We start from the raw sequence: 14,424 nt of genomic DNA, 5'->3' as shown, positions 1-14,424 counted from the left end.
ATTTCTTACTCTCAAGATTATATTCTTACGAAAAAAAAAAAAAAAAAAAAAAAGAAACAAGTCGTCCAGTTGGAACGTTGATGCGTGAGACGATGAAAGAGCAAGAGATTCGTAGCTTCTTCCCTAAAAGCCAAACGAAGACAATTGCAATCGAAGATCCGCGATATAAAGTTCATCGTGTCTGACGATGGGTCAGGCTATGCTCCACTCGCTAACTTCAGACGCGAAAATCTGAGAAAACCAAGGTTTCATTTTTCGACGAAATTTTCAATACTTGACGAGTATTGTAATTCACCAGTATTCTTCTAGAATTTCCATAATTTCGCTCCCGTTGTACGCTACGTATCAATAATCTCTACAATCTGTCTTTGTGACAGGATGGAAAGGAAAGTTTGCCCGTGACTATCATAGATGAATTCTACATTTTCGATTTGATGGAGAATTTGACTTGAATTTCAAGGTCAAAAAAAAAGAAATTTCTTTTCTATTTTACTCGTCGTGAGGGTAGAAACTTTTCCAATATAGATAGAATACAATGCAAAAAAAAAAAAAAAGGAAATTCCAAATTCAAGGTCAAGGTCAATTCTGCGGCAGATTCTTTAATTGATTTCCACCAAATCGGAGGTATAGAGTCCACAGCTTTTCTTTCCACGCTGTACAAGAGAAGCTACTATTACGTGAACCAAGGTGTACAAAACCTCTCGAATTTCGTTCCAATCGAGCAGACAACAATCTCCCACCTGTTCCAGAGCTCCAGAGGCTCGCGTTGGGCCGATTCCTCGGGATCGGACGAAGTCGTCGCGAGGCGTTTATCCGCGTGTAGCCCACGCGTGCACGCAACAGTTTCACGGCGATGAAATGAATATATACATATACACGCGCGCGGGGCGTTCTGCAGGCGGTCTTTTCAGCACGAAAGCTCCGCCTGCAGACTCGATGCACCTCGGTGCATACATAGGGGAAACGTCAACCTTCTCTCACGAGTGTGGCAGTCGGAGAGTGCCCCGATCGTCTTGCGTTCTCTCGTCGCATCTGCCGGCACGTTTCAGGTATCCTGGTACGCGATCGGAGCGCAGCAGACGCGTTGCCAGGGCCACTGGCCACGTGTCGCGAGGCCGACACATTGGTATGCAGCGAACGCGCGCGGTCGTAAGGCGCGCGAGAATTTGATCAGCCGCGATCTTTTGACGCGTCGAACCGGTGGCTGTCTACGTGGCCTTTCACCATCGAATCTTCCTGCTCATCACGTCGATTTCTGTTCTCGATACCCGAGCCCCGGGAACGTGTAAACCTGCGTCCTCGCTCGTAAACGTCAGTCGCTGTCTGCACGCTGTTCGCGGATATTGTTACTCGACAGATACAGTTCTCCAAAGTCTAAACGCCAAAGTTAGGTAAATATATACGGTAACGGGCTTTGCTAACGGGTACTAATAATCTGCTAGATATTGAATATCATGCATCGAACTCTATTGAGCATGGGAGAGCAAGGTAAAACAAAAAATCGAATGGCAAGAGAAAAATTTGCACAACAGCGCCGAGTCCTCTTAATTGGACCTCGTGCAACAAAGAAGCGACCAAACTGTTTTGGAAAAAGTTGTTTGGCTCGTGGGAAAATAAAATTTTCTGCTTCGATTTTGACTCGTAAGGGTGGATAAAACTGGATATGTATTAAAAGACATATAAAATGCAATACGGTTGTAAATTTTGTTTATCTTTGTTAATTAAAAAAATAGTAGAAACAATTATTTTTAACGATTTTAAGAAATATCAAGTTATTTTACAATATTCGTTTTATAGAAAGTTACGTTAATTATTAGTTTAGAAACTTTTACGGTATTTATAAAAGTTTGAATTATTTTAACATGTAAATATCGGAAATAAAATATTCGTCACCCTCTTCAACACTTGTACATGTCACATATGCTCATTCGCAACACTTAGTGCATTGAATCAAGGTCTACCCCAGGCATAGCCAAATACCCCAAACGCATTAATTTACGAAGCATTAAATATTCGTAATAGTATGAGGGTGTCAAAATACTCATAGAATACAAATTGAATGTGAAATATTGAAATTTTTAGCTCCGTCTGCACTGAACACTACTGATGTTATTTGCTCTGCAACTTGTCACATAATGTCGTGGAGTCCACCAAATTTTAATGCCATGATTCGGTTACGTACCGGAGCTCTTATTTTAGAAAAACAATTTCATTTGCACGTGTGACTTTCGCTCCACTTGCCTTAACGACTTTAAACAGCGCGCGCGTATTTTTCGAAAACTCATCAACGTATTATACGGCGCGTGTTTGCTTGTAATTAAGCGTGCGTGGACAGGTGGGTAGAATGGCTGCTGCGCGACAGGGTAGCGGCTCATGGAACAATGGGAATAAGATATTGTTTTGGGAGTATTGTGCGCTGCTGTCTAAGCGTGCTTGTTTTATCGATGAACCGATTATTGAACATTGTTGCTGGAATTGAACGATACGAATAATTTCATGCCGCTGGGGCAGTTGCGCTTGTAGGCGATTTCAAAGTAAGGACGCGTTGACGCACGCTTCATGATGAGTACAATATGCTTGGAGAATGAGACTTGCTATATACGTGCATATTAATTGTCCAATCAATGAAGATGACACATAGTTCAGAATTTCATTAGAATCTCGTGTAAATGTATGTGTTAATCAATATGTGATTTTATTGCTATGCACTTTTACAGAAAGGCGCCACTTTTAAAGCTCGGTTCTACCATTTGCACTGGCAACTGATTGCGGACCGTAACGAGTGACCAAACCGTACACAATAATTCGTCGCTTTCGTTTTCTTTTAAACTCGTCGGTATGACATCACTGGATAGAAATTTATTCAGAAGTAATAAATCTATTACTTGTGTGTTGCCTATCTTTTCTTACTTAAATATACTTAAAACTGAGAAAATATTACAATGTTGGAACAAAAAATTGAACCACTCGTGCTCGTTATTAGTTAATGGTGCTGTATTATGAAGTCTAATTATGACATAATTGTGAAAAGAAAAAGAAAAATTGAAAATTCTCCTTTCTCCCAATTTCACCTTCTGCTCGATCGTGTTCGAACGAACCGGATGATTATCAGGAACGTTCGTCACACGTAGAAAGCGAGAGCGTGACGATTCGGCGACTTTCTCAGCCGGATACGATCAGCTCGTGTGCAAACGCAGCACGGCGCATCACGACACGATACAGTTTTCCTCGACCCCTGGAGTGACCCGCGAGTGAAAGTGCAGATGATGCCCGTTGACCGTACACGCGTACCTTCGCGTCTCTATGTCCAGGATCGATCCCCGCAACCGAGACGGAAATCCTTACGAGCTAGGCGACCCACGGAATGGCCGCTAGACGATTTCCGTTAGACGAACCGATAACATCGTCAACAATGTACAGCCAGTTTTCTATCCCATTGAAAAGAATTCCGATTTCCCCTTCGACCCCCCAAAAGCAGATTCCGCGCTGAACGTGTTTCAACGAGATTCGGCTGGGAATCGCACAGAAGGAAAATCTCCGATGTTCGAAGTCGACGCTGTATGTTAAAGAGGATGTGTCTCGAGAATTATCACGCGAGACTCTCGCGGCTTCGAATTCCGAATCGAAAGACACTCGTTCCAAAGTTACGATTTATTCTCGTCGAGGAGGAATTTGTTTCGAAATTGCTCACTTTCGAATCGTTTCGTCTCTCTTTATTTATTAGACGAATTTTCCGCTGGTTAAAGTAATCATTCTCGCCGTAAGAACAGTGGTTCAGGGACGACCTGGTGGATTTAATTTTGTGTAAACAGACCCACTGTGTTAAATGGAATTTACACGTGGCGTGAAGGGTTCAGGGAACGAATCTCCAACAGGTTCGAAGAATTTATTTCGTTCGACGTATACCGGCGTTGAGATCGTTGTATCCCGCGTTAGTTGGCTTGTTAGCGGTTAGTGATGAAGTTCCACCTTCTCCAATGGCCGGTCGCCATAACAAGTAACGATTTATGCGTTAATATATCGTGGCTGTTTCACGGGCAAGGGAGCGCGAGCTGCTTTTCGAAACCAATTTCTCTTTCATCCAACGAAACAGGCATATATCCGTGAAATAAGAAGTGAGGTAAGAAATCCTGCGACTGTGCGAATAAGAATATATGCCATACGTTGAATAACGCCGCTCCCTGTAAATCCAACTTGAAACTTTAAACGGTCGCTGGCTCACTTGTACAACTAGGCTACCACGGTAGAGTTATTTAAGTCGACGAGATGTTCGAATCGAGTCCGAGCGATTTGCCTCGAAATTTGTTTACGTACATTGCTTTCAAGACAATCTAATCACGAGACACAGAACTAGAGTTCGTCGATTTTTTATTGTTACAAATAATAAACGTAATTTTAACCTTTAAACAAGGTTATGCATGACTAATGGCAATTCACGTCGGATCGTGAAAATTTACAGCGTTCAGTTTCACTTGGTATTTTACGTTCCCCGCGATTGAGATTAGCGATAGAGTGAAATTAAATTACGAATTCCGAGAGTGCGAATGATTTAAAATCCCGAATTGTCACGGTCTTCCATCAGCCCGTAATAAAAATACACACGGACGAGTCTGATTGTTCTCGAACTGTGGAAAGTTCAAGGTTGCATTTTGAAGATATCGACGTTCCGCCGGCTTAAATAAACCTACCGAACTCGGCGAGCGTCCTCGTAACGCATTGATAAGATCAATCTGTTAAACGATCCTCGCGCACGTTCGACGTGCAACCTGCAAGCTGCGGAGCGAAATTGATTCTGTTATCGAATTTGCTCGAGTTGGACCCGGCTGACTGATGTGTTTTGGAATTCGGGGATTACGAGGACACGTCTGGGTTGTCTAAGTCGTTACAATCTCAAGTTGTGTATATCTTGCGTTCAAGTTTCGGCAAGTCCCGACACACTATAATGCGTTTCCGATTCTACGCGATTAGCTAAATACTTAAATAGTTGACTAGCTGAGCTATCATTGTTGTCTCAAATTGTTGAACACATTCTCTCCGAGGTGTAGTCTCTCTCTCTCTCTCTCTGTGGAAAACGAGGCAAACGCGATGTCAACGAACATCGGAAGGTAATTTTTGGTAAATTTTTGATGATTTTCGAGTTTCTCTGGAACTTTGATTCTTCGGAGTCCTCTGTTTCTTTATTATTTTTTGCAACACAGACTTTTCATTTCCAGAACACACCCGATATTCCCTTTTTCACATCCGACAACAAAGGAATTTTTTGCCGCTTTAGATTTTTAATGCCCGAAATATAATCTACTCTATTTTTCGCGGTGAATTGAATATTGCAGTGAAACGATTTTTTTCGTTCTCTAGAATTTTAATTCCGCGGTATACAATATTACGTTTTCCACACAGAACCGAATAAAAGTACGCAATTCTCTGTCTACCGTACAAAGCGATACATGCCCGCGACCAAAAAAATTTGGTCTTTCTTTCAATTTTCGAAATGCAGTGCTCTAACGCTATTTTTTACACGGGAAATAAAGCGACTCGTAAATGAATGAAACTGTTGTATCTTACGTCTTCTTTGGAAACGGGGCTTGATTATATCTTTCAAAATCGTCAAAGTTTCATCGACACGTTCTCGCGATTAATCCGCAAGATGTTCGCCGAGGTTAATCAAGTATTCCAATTGGCTGGCGAAGTGGTTAATCTTTGACCGCGGGAGGAAGCTTGACAACGCATAAATACGTAATGAAGTGTGGAAACCCCTCGCGCTCGAAACTGTAAACGCCTCCATTCGTCATTGTGCGCGCAGTTCGCGGCTCCGAATTTATAATCCCACATGTTCATCCGGTATACCTCGCGTGATTCATCGCCTTACGTGCATACAGCGCGCGACAGATGAGTAACCATCTTTTCGAATCTAACGAAACCATTAAATTGTCTGTTGTTTCTGATACGGCGTGCCGAGAAGAGCACGTTGTAGATTGCAGATATCGATGCCTAGGAAGCGTAGGAAGAGCTTCAATTTCTGAGAGGCGGCTCGTGATGTGTCAATTCGGAGAATTGGAAGGCCGAAAGGAAACGAAGGACAAACCAATCAAAAGAATTTTTTGAAAGAATTTTTCGGAAGATCAAGCGTCGGACAATGCACGATAGATTTGCGAAGAGCGAAGCCTGACTCGGTTTGACTTTCGAACGACTTTAGAATCGAGAAAAGAAACTCGCGCATGTGTTTTTCTTTTCAAAGGTATAGTTCAAAGATCGTGAAATAGATGGCGTTGGAGGTACATGTTCCTGATCTTCGGAACTACCCCATAAATAAGAAGGGGTCTCAATTAAAAAGTAACGAGGAACAGCAGCGGCGAGACCGTGGTAAATTTTCCGGTATAAATATTTTTATTCTGTAGCGTGGTAAACAGAGAGCAGAACGATGGCCGAGGAACGTTCTTAACCATTAAGAAACCAGAGTTCCGATTCCGAGGAAGAAGCCAGACAACTTTTTCTGGCCGTGTTCTCGGTTCATTCACGCCAAGCCGAGTATTGATACATGTTTACATTCGTTAGGTGTGGAAACTATGTACATACGTGTCAGAACGTGTTAAAGTTTCTGGATCGCGAGTCCGAGAATGGAAATCTAGAGGCAGGTGTTAATGATTCTAGATCGCGTTTACGGCACGGAGGTTTACGGTACGAGGACGAGTGTTAATATTTTTAGTCAGCATCGCTGACTGATTTTTAAGCATTATCGTTTAGAATGTTCAGCGTGGAAGTACGACGGCGTGTCTGACGTAGTAAATATATAGCTCTCAATTAAACTGGTACAAAAACGATCTCTCACGAGCTCGTTCTCGTGACACGTCGCTTTGTGTTTCATAATATTTACCCTTCGATACTTGAACACAGGCGACACGTGTAACATAAAATAACGCTAGGATATTTCGTATACCACGAATATTCTCCGATCTCTAACCTAAGCACAAAACGCAAAAACAGAAGTGAAGCAGAAGAATTTGTCGAACCGAAACTCGCAACGCCCTTCAATCTCCTCTAACAACTTCTCGAGACGTTTGAATAAAATTGAAACCGTCGCTTCTCCCGCGGAATTCTCAAACAAACTTCCAGAAAGACCTGCCCTCCTCCCGCCCTGCTGTCGCCGCTTTGTGTACCGGAAGCGGAGGACGCGTGTACAAATCAGCGGCGGGGACCCATAGACAACAAATCACAGGGGTTGTCCGGTCGAATGCGAAAGAACACGAGGCTGCTCGTCGCCTATTAAGCACCGACAACCCCGGCGTAGGTAAGAAAACCGGTCGGCGGGGGAGGGAACCCTCGAAGAGAGACGGGAAGAGAAGCCGCTTGATAAATGCGCGGCCCCGCGTACGCCTAGGAACCAGTTTCGTGTTTACCTAGTAAGTAGCGTTGTCAGTCAGCTGGTTTGTTGCATCTTCGCAACGAGGCAGCCGCCCGTGGCGTAAAACGCTAGCACGCTTACACGCTCGCGTACGTACTTTCACATCCTCTCTTGCGTGCGTGCGCGAGTGTATGTGAGGGACGAGCGTTACAAGCAGAGAGAAAGAGAGAGAGAGAGAGAGAGAGAGAGAGAGAGAGAGAGAGAGAAAGAGACGAGCGTTACTATATCGTAGATTCGTATTCAACGCGAGGGAATTCAGTGGGGATCCCGTTGGAGGGATATGTCCTACGGGTGGTGGAGGTAAAATTGGCCGGTGGTGGGGGAAGAAGTGGGGGTTGCTGCACGCCGGCAGTCATGCAGGGTGCGTGACCGTCGATAGAATAGGGATTCGGAGTCGGAGTCAGTTGCTGTCGGACGTTCACGGTGGAACGTTCTCGCGTTCGTCCGCTCTCCGATTATCCGACTTCGTTTCAAACGTTTCACCGTACGCGCACGTAGTTTCTCGCACGAGGTTCGAGATCTTTTGCCCCGAACGCAATTACCAATAACTGTGGTGAATAACGCTTTTCATTACTTCCTTTTTTTTTTCGTTTTCTTGCAAAGCGTAACACGGTGGTAAAGCAAAGTGACGGTGGAGTAATCTCGGAGTTGGTGTCAGTCAGTGGTTATGATCGATCGGTGTTTGTTCTATTTGTACAAGCACGTCGGGCAACGTCGTCGCTGGAGATTGATCATTCTCTTGCTTCGTGGTGTGCTTCCCCTCGTCGAGCAGTGAAATTCGCTTGGTGCGCGGAGGATATCTCGTCACTTTCTTTCTCTCTCTCCCCGGAAGATACGAGTATCGAAAGTTTTCGTCTTGTTCGGGCAAGAAAGGCGGGTAACAGCGGATCTTGGGATCGGCTCGGGCCGACAGAGAGAGAGAGCGGTATACTGCGGGAGCAAGTGACTATGAGTGCGTGACGACGACCAGAGTCGGCAACGAGTTACGACGACTGACTCACGCGAATCACGCGACGGAGACGGAGACGGAGACGGAGACGGAGTCGGAGTCAGTTTGGAGCGAGTGTGTTGCGGCGAGCAACAACGACGACGCAGCAACGCGTGCGACAATTGCTCGGTAATGGAGTGGAGACGGGACCAGCGTCGGCTGGCGACGATCGTCTGGTGCCTGACGTGGTTTTTCAACGTTGGCACGACAGACGGCCGCAGCATCACCAGTCTCGAGGCACCGACCGGCTGCGAGTGGAAAAAGGACGGAGAGGACGGTGAAAAAGCACTGGCCTGCAGGGTTAGGACTATCGCCAACGTGCCCAGCCTAATTGGCAATCTCTCGGCCATTCAAGTGGACTCGATCAGCTCTTTGGCCTTGGAATGCAGCGACGTGCTGTTCTTCGAGAGCCAGATCGACGGTCCGCACGGTTTCTTCTCACCTCTGCCTCGTTTGGAAAAGCTTCGCGTGGATTACTGCAAGATCCGATACCTGCCCGGCGGTGTTTTCGCGTCCGCGCACAATTTACGCACTCTGTCCGTGAGAACGCACAACGGCGACTGGTCGGCGATGACACTCGAGCTTCACCGGGACTCTCTCCGCGGTCTCACCTATCTGCAGCATTTGGACCTGGCCGACAACAATCTGTGGACGCTGCCGGCCGAGTTGCTCTGCCCGGTGCAGAGCCTGGCCACGCTGAACCTCACGCGCAACAAGTTACAGGACATCGTTTCTCTGGGCTTCTCCGACTTGGCCGAGTCGTGCACGCCGAGCCTCGAGGTGCTCGATCTCAGCAACAACGACCTCAACACCCTGCACGATCGAGCGCTGAGCAATCTGCGAACCCTAACGGTGTTGAAGCTGCAGGAGAACGTGATCACCGCGGTGGGCGATCACGCTCTCGCCGGGCTGGCCGCGCTACACTCGCTCAACATGTCCAGCAACCGGCTGGTCGCGTTGCCGCCCGAGTTGTTCTCGCGAACGAAGGAACTTAGGGAGCTGATACTGAGCAACAACTCGCTGGCGGTGTTGGCGCCCGGTTTGTTGGACAGTCTGATCGAGTTGCAGATACTGGATTTGAGCAGCAACGAACTGACGAACCGCTGGGTCAACAGGGACACGTTCTCCAGGCTCGTACGCCTCGTCATTCTCGACTTGTCTTTCAACGCGCTCACGAGGATCGACGCCCACGTGTTCAAGGGACTGTACAGCCTTCAGATACTGAAGCTCGAGCACAACGAGATCGAGACGCTGGTCGACGGGTGTTTCGGCTCGCTGACCAATCTGCACTCGTTGACGCTGTCGCACAATCGCATAGCGAGGTTCGACCCGGCGCACACCGTCGGCCTCACCACTCTCAATCAGCTTTTCCTCGACACGAACAAACTGCGGACGCTTCATCGCCACGTGTTCGACAATCTGACCGGGCTGCAGGACCTCTCGCTCCGCGGCAACTACCTGACGGAGATCCCGCACGCGGTTCGCGTGCTTCGTTCGCTGAAAACGCTCGACCTTGGGAAGAACCACGTGTCGAGGATCGACAACGACTCGTTCGACGGGCTGAGCGAGCTGTACGGGCTGCGGCTGGTAGACAACAAGCTGGAGAACGTGTCGCGCGAGGCATTCGCCGCGTTGCCCGCGCTTCAGGTGTTGAACCTGGCGAACAATTACATCCGTCACGTGGAGCAGAGCGCGTTCTCGGGCAACCCGGTGTTGCGCGCCATTCGGCTGGACGGGAATCAGCTAACGGAGATACGCGGCGCGTTCACCAGCCTGACGACCCTCGTCTGGCTGAACGTGTCGGACAATAAGCTGCTGTGGTTCGACTACAGTCATCTGCCGAGCAGCATAGAATGGCTGGACGTACACGCGAATCAGATAAGCGAGCTCGGGAATTATTACACGGTGAAGAACACGCTGCGTATAAAGATGCTGGACGCGAGCTACAACCAAATCGTCGAGATCGCCGATGCGAACGTGCCCGACAGCGTGGAGACGTTGTTCCTCAACAACAACAGGATACGGGCGATCGCGCCGGGTACGTTCCTGCAGAAGAGGAGCCTGCAGAAGGTCATGCTGTACGAGAACGAGATACGAAGTTTGGACGTTGCGGCGATCGCGTTGCAGACGGTGCCGGATGACGAGGAACTGCCGCAGTTCTACATCGGGAACAATCCCCTCCTGTGCAACTGCACCATGGAATGGTTGCCGAGGATCAACGAGATGGCACGTCTACGGCAGCATCCTCGCGTGATGGATCTCGATTCGGTCACGTGCGAGATGGTGCACGCGCGCGCCACACCGCGAAGACCGCTGCTGTCGCTGAAACCGAAAGACTTCCTCTGTCAGTACAGGGCGCATTGTTTCGCCCTGTGCCATTGTTGCGACTTCGACGCGTGCGACTGCGAGATGACCTGCCCGGACAATTGCTCGTGCTATCACGACCACAGCTGGTCGAGCAACGTGGTGGACTGTTCGAACGCCGGCTACAAACACGTACCCGAGAGGATTCCCATGGACGCGACCGAGATCTATCTGGATGGGAACGAGCTCGGCGATCTCGGCAGCCACGTGTTCATCGGGAAACGAAGGCTGGAGGTGCTGTTCCTCAACAACAGCGGCATATCCGCCATTCACAATTTCACGTTCAACGGTGTCGGCGCGTTGCGCGTCCTTCACCTCGAGGACAATGCACTGCGCGAGCTACGCGGCTTCGAGTTCGATCAGCTGGAACGGATGTCCGAGCTCTATCTGGATCACAACGCGATCGCGACCGTCGGCAACACGACCTTCAAGAAGATGAAGAACCTCGAGGTGCTGAGGCTGGACAGCAATCGGATCGTGAACTTCAGGCCGTGGGAAGCGTTGCCCAGCGTGGGTGATAGCACGCGAGTGGTCGCGCTGGAGGGTAACGCCTGGAGCTGCGAGTGCGGCAACGCCGCGAAATTGCGCGGCTGGTTGGCCGAGCATCGCGGCGACCCGGAGAAGATGTACTGCCGCGACGGCGTCGAGACACTGGCGCAGGCTATGAAGCGTTGCGGCGATCCGTCCACGGAGGCTGTCAGCCGTGGCATTCAAGAGATACCGCTGCTAGGTGGCAACTTCGTGCCGCTTTTAGCCGGCGCGTTGGTCGCCGTGATCGCTATTTGCCTGTTCGTCGCGCTCGCGTTCGCGTTCCGACAGGACGTGCGTCTATGGGCGCACGCACGTTACGGCCTCCGCCTCGGGAAAATGACGACGCCGCCGGACGAGGAGAGGGACCGTCTCTACGACGGCTACATAGTCTACAGCGAGAGGGACGAGGACTTTGTCTCGAGATTTTTGGCCGCCGAGCTGGAACAGTCCGGCCTGGCGCTTTGTCTTCACTGGCGAGACTTGCCACCGGCCAGGCCGCAGGAGGCGGTGCCACCGGCAGCAGCCGCTGCCCGCCGCATCGTCATCATCTTCTCGCCGGTGTTCCTGGCCAACGAGTGGCAGCACGCGGAGTTCCGCGCTGCTTTGAGGACCGCGCTCGAGAACATCAGACCCGGCTCGAGGAAACGACGCGTGGTCGTTCTTCTGGCCACCGAGGCTCCTGCCCGCGACCCCGAGCTCCAGCTGTTGCTGCAGACCTGCACGGTGGTGATGTGGGGCGAGAAGAGGTTCTGGGAGAAATTACGGTTCGCGATGCCGGACTCCGTGGGCAAGAGGCGCGACAGCAAGAAGGTGAACGACCGAAATCGCAAACCGGCGCGTTACACCGCCGCGCCGTCCGCCGGCGACGTGTGGACCAAGCCCAATGGTGTTTTGGTCGCGCCGGTGCACGCACCCACGCCCACGCCCACGCAGTCCACCTATGTCAGCTCGGCGTCCAGCAGGACCGAGGACGAGGACAGCGGCGCGGAACATCAGCACCAGCATCAGCATCAGCATCAGCACCAACATCAACATCAACATCAGCACGCCGGTTACAGCGCGTTGCACGCCGGAAACGGACGGCCGGCCAGCCTCTCCTCCAGGGGCAGCCACCTTTACAGCACGATACCGGAACCACCGGTGCCCACCGCACCTCCTGGTGAGGTCTTGACGCATCCAGCCAATCCTCGTACTTACTTCGTCTAGTACAGACAGTCGTCGTCGTCTCTCGCGCGACGATCCGCTATGAACCGTGTCAGAGGCTGGACTCTGATGGAGCCTGCGATTGTAAAAAACTCGCTCTAAGAATATATGGGAATGAGAGAGAGAGAGAGAGAGAGAGAGAGAGAATATAAATTAGGAAATGAAAGAAAACGAAGCGAGAGAATGAGCGTGTAGAGTATTTGTACAGTTTCGTTCGTTGCTCGCGATTGACCGACGCGATGGCGTTACGCGCGCGACGATTCGCCCGGCGTCGCTCTGTTTGCTCTTCCACTAGAATCGGTCGACTAGAGAGATCTTCCTCGGTGTTTCCGCGCGCGTTACGAAACGGAACGAAGCAGGGGAGGATCGTTTATGCAGGGGTTTCGGGTCGGGGTCGGACAATCGGTATCGAGAGTATCGCCTCGCGAGAAAGTGCTTTCCAGAGGACGCGAGGCACCCTCGAATCCTTTCCGTTCTACCTCGGCGAGTACGAGTACCGGCGACAGAATCTTCGAGAGCCAGGTTTATTTAATAAAGCGTTCTCCTTTGTACACGGGGAACACGCACGTGATCGAGTCATTATTTTTTAACTTGCTAGAGAGAAGACATTTAAAAGGCAGAGTTTTCCTCTTTACGACGATACATTTTTCGGATATATATATATATATATATATATATATATATATATATATATATATATATATATATATATATATATATATATATATATATATGTATGTATGTATATGTATATGTATATGTACTATATGTGTACGAAGCTAAGAGTAAACGCTTTAGGTGATGAAAGAGAGAAAGAGAAGAATGAAGTAAAAACATGACAGTCAATGAGGACATGGATTGTCGCATCTATAGGGCCTAAAATGAAACACCGAGTTAAGAAGAAGAAGAAAAAAAAGAAAGAGTTAAGCAACGCAACCCCAGAGATTCGAAGTAGATTATAGAAATTCTTCTTCGTTGTTGCACGACCACCTCGTTCAGAATTCGTCTTTCTAGAAACGCGCGAGAAAGAGAGAAAGAAAGAAGGGAAGAAAGGCCGCGAAATTCTCCTCGTCGCACGGGAGGTTCTCGCCACGTCGAGAGTTTCGATTACGCTTGAAAAACACGAATCTTGTCGCTTCGTCATCGGACGAAGCCAGCGTTCGCCAATTTCACCGCGCACCTCGATCGATCGATCGATCGATCGCCGAGATATTCACCTTTCTCGCCCTCCCTTACGTACGTCGTTATTTAGTTTCCATTCGTTCACAAGTTGAGCCAACCAGCGCCGTGATTTCGTTTGTTTTACGATCCCGCGACAAGGATCGATGAATTTTCGTATTAAAAGTGATAATTTTGTTTTACGCGACTCGGGGGTTATCGCGACGGTTTCCGAACGGATGAGTTTCCTTTCGAACGATCGGAAGATTCGAACATTTCGTTGTTTATTTGATACGTTTGACGTTCCTTTGATTTCTAACATTTTGACACTTTCGTTTCTTTATCGAATCGTGATCTTTCGATTGTTTTCGAACGGAAAGGCGAAAGATCGCTATTTCGCCGCGTTCTCGCGAAACCAAGAACGAGAAACCATCGTGGTGTAACCCTCCGTGTCTCTCAGAAGCGACGGACGCGAGTCGAGTGTAGCTCGAGGTTAATTTTTATTTTCCAAGGGAACCGTTCGGTTACCTTCAGCGTTCCGAGCGTTTTTCACCCGTTGCGTCGTATTTTCTTTTATTTAGATTCTCCCCCGCGAACGACGGAGCGTTTAGACTCGTTATAGGTTGCGATAGATCGCGATCGAGCTGGCGGTTTTTCGGGCAGAGACGAAAGAGAGAGGAGAAAAGACGAGAATGTCGTGTGTGCGCTCCGTGATCCCGGGATGAGCACTTTTCTTCGTACGTTTTCCACCACTGCCCCTTCGCCTCTCCCGCTCAATCGT

At 48.9% G+C, this 14,424-nt stretch overlaps 1 protein-coding gene across 1 annotated transcript; it reads left to right on the top strand.

Moving 5' to 3' along the window:
- Positions 1 to 7,794: 7,794 nt before the first annotated feature.
- LOC122538876 (toll-like receptor Tollo) lies at positions 7,795 to 13,140 on the top strand. Its single transcript, XM_043673354.1, has one exon. It carries the CDS (start codon positions 8,520 to 8,522, stop codon positions 12,486 to 12,488), a length of 3,969 nt encoding a protein of 1,322 aa, XP_043529289.1. The 5' UTR covers positions 7,795 to 8,519; the 3' UTR covers positions 12,489 to 13,140.
- The last annotated feature ends 1,284 nt before the right edge of the window (positions 13,141 to 14,424 follow it).

This window comes from Frieseomelitta varia, unplaced genomic scaffold (genome assembly GCF_011392965.1).
Source record: "Frieseomelitta varia isolate USP_RPSP 00005682 unplaced genomic scaffold, Fvar_1.2 scaffold_182, whole genome shotgun sequence".
Classification (NCBI taxonomy): Eukaryota; Metazoa; Arthropoda; class Insecta; order Hymenoptera; family Apidae; genus Frieseomelitta; species Frieseomelitta varia.
The sequence above is the reverse complement of the archived record's forward strand: the minus strand, read 5'-3'. Positions and strand labels throughout refer to the sequence as shown.

Excerpts from the sequence above, each read along its gene's own strand:
- LOC122538876 (XM_043673354.1), top strand. The coding sequence starts at position 8,520 with ATGGAGTGGAGACGGGACCAGCGTCGGCTGGCGACGATCGTCTGGTGC.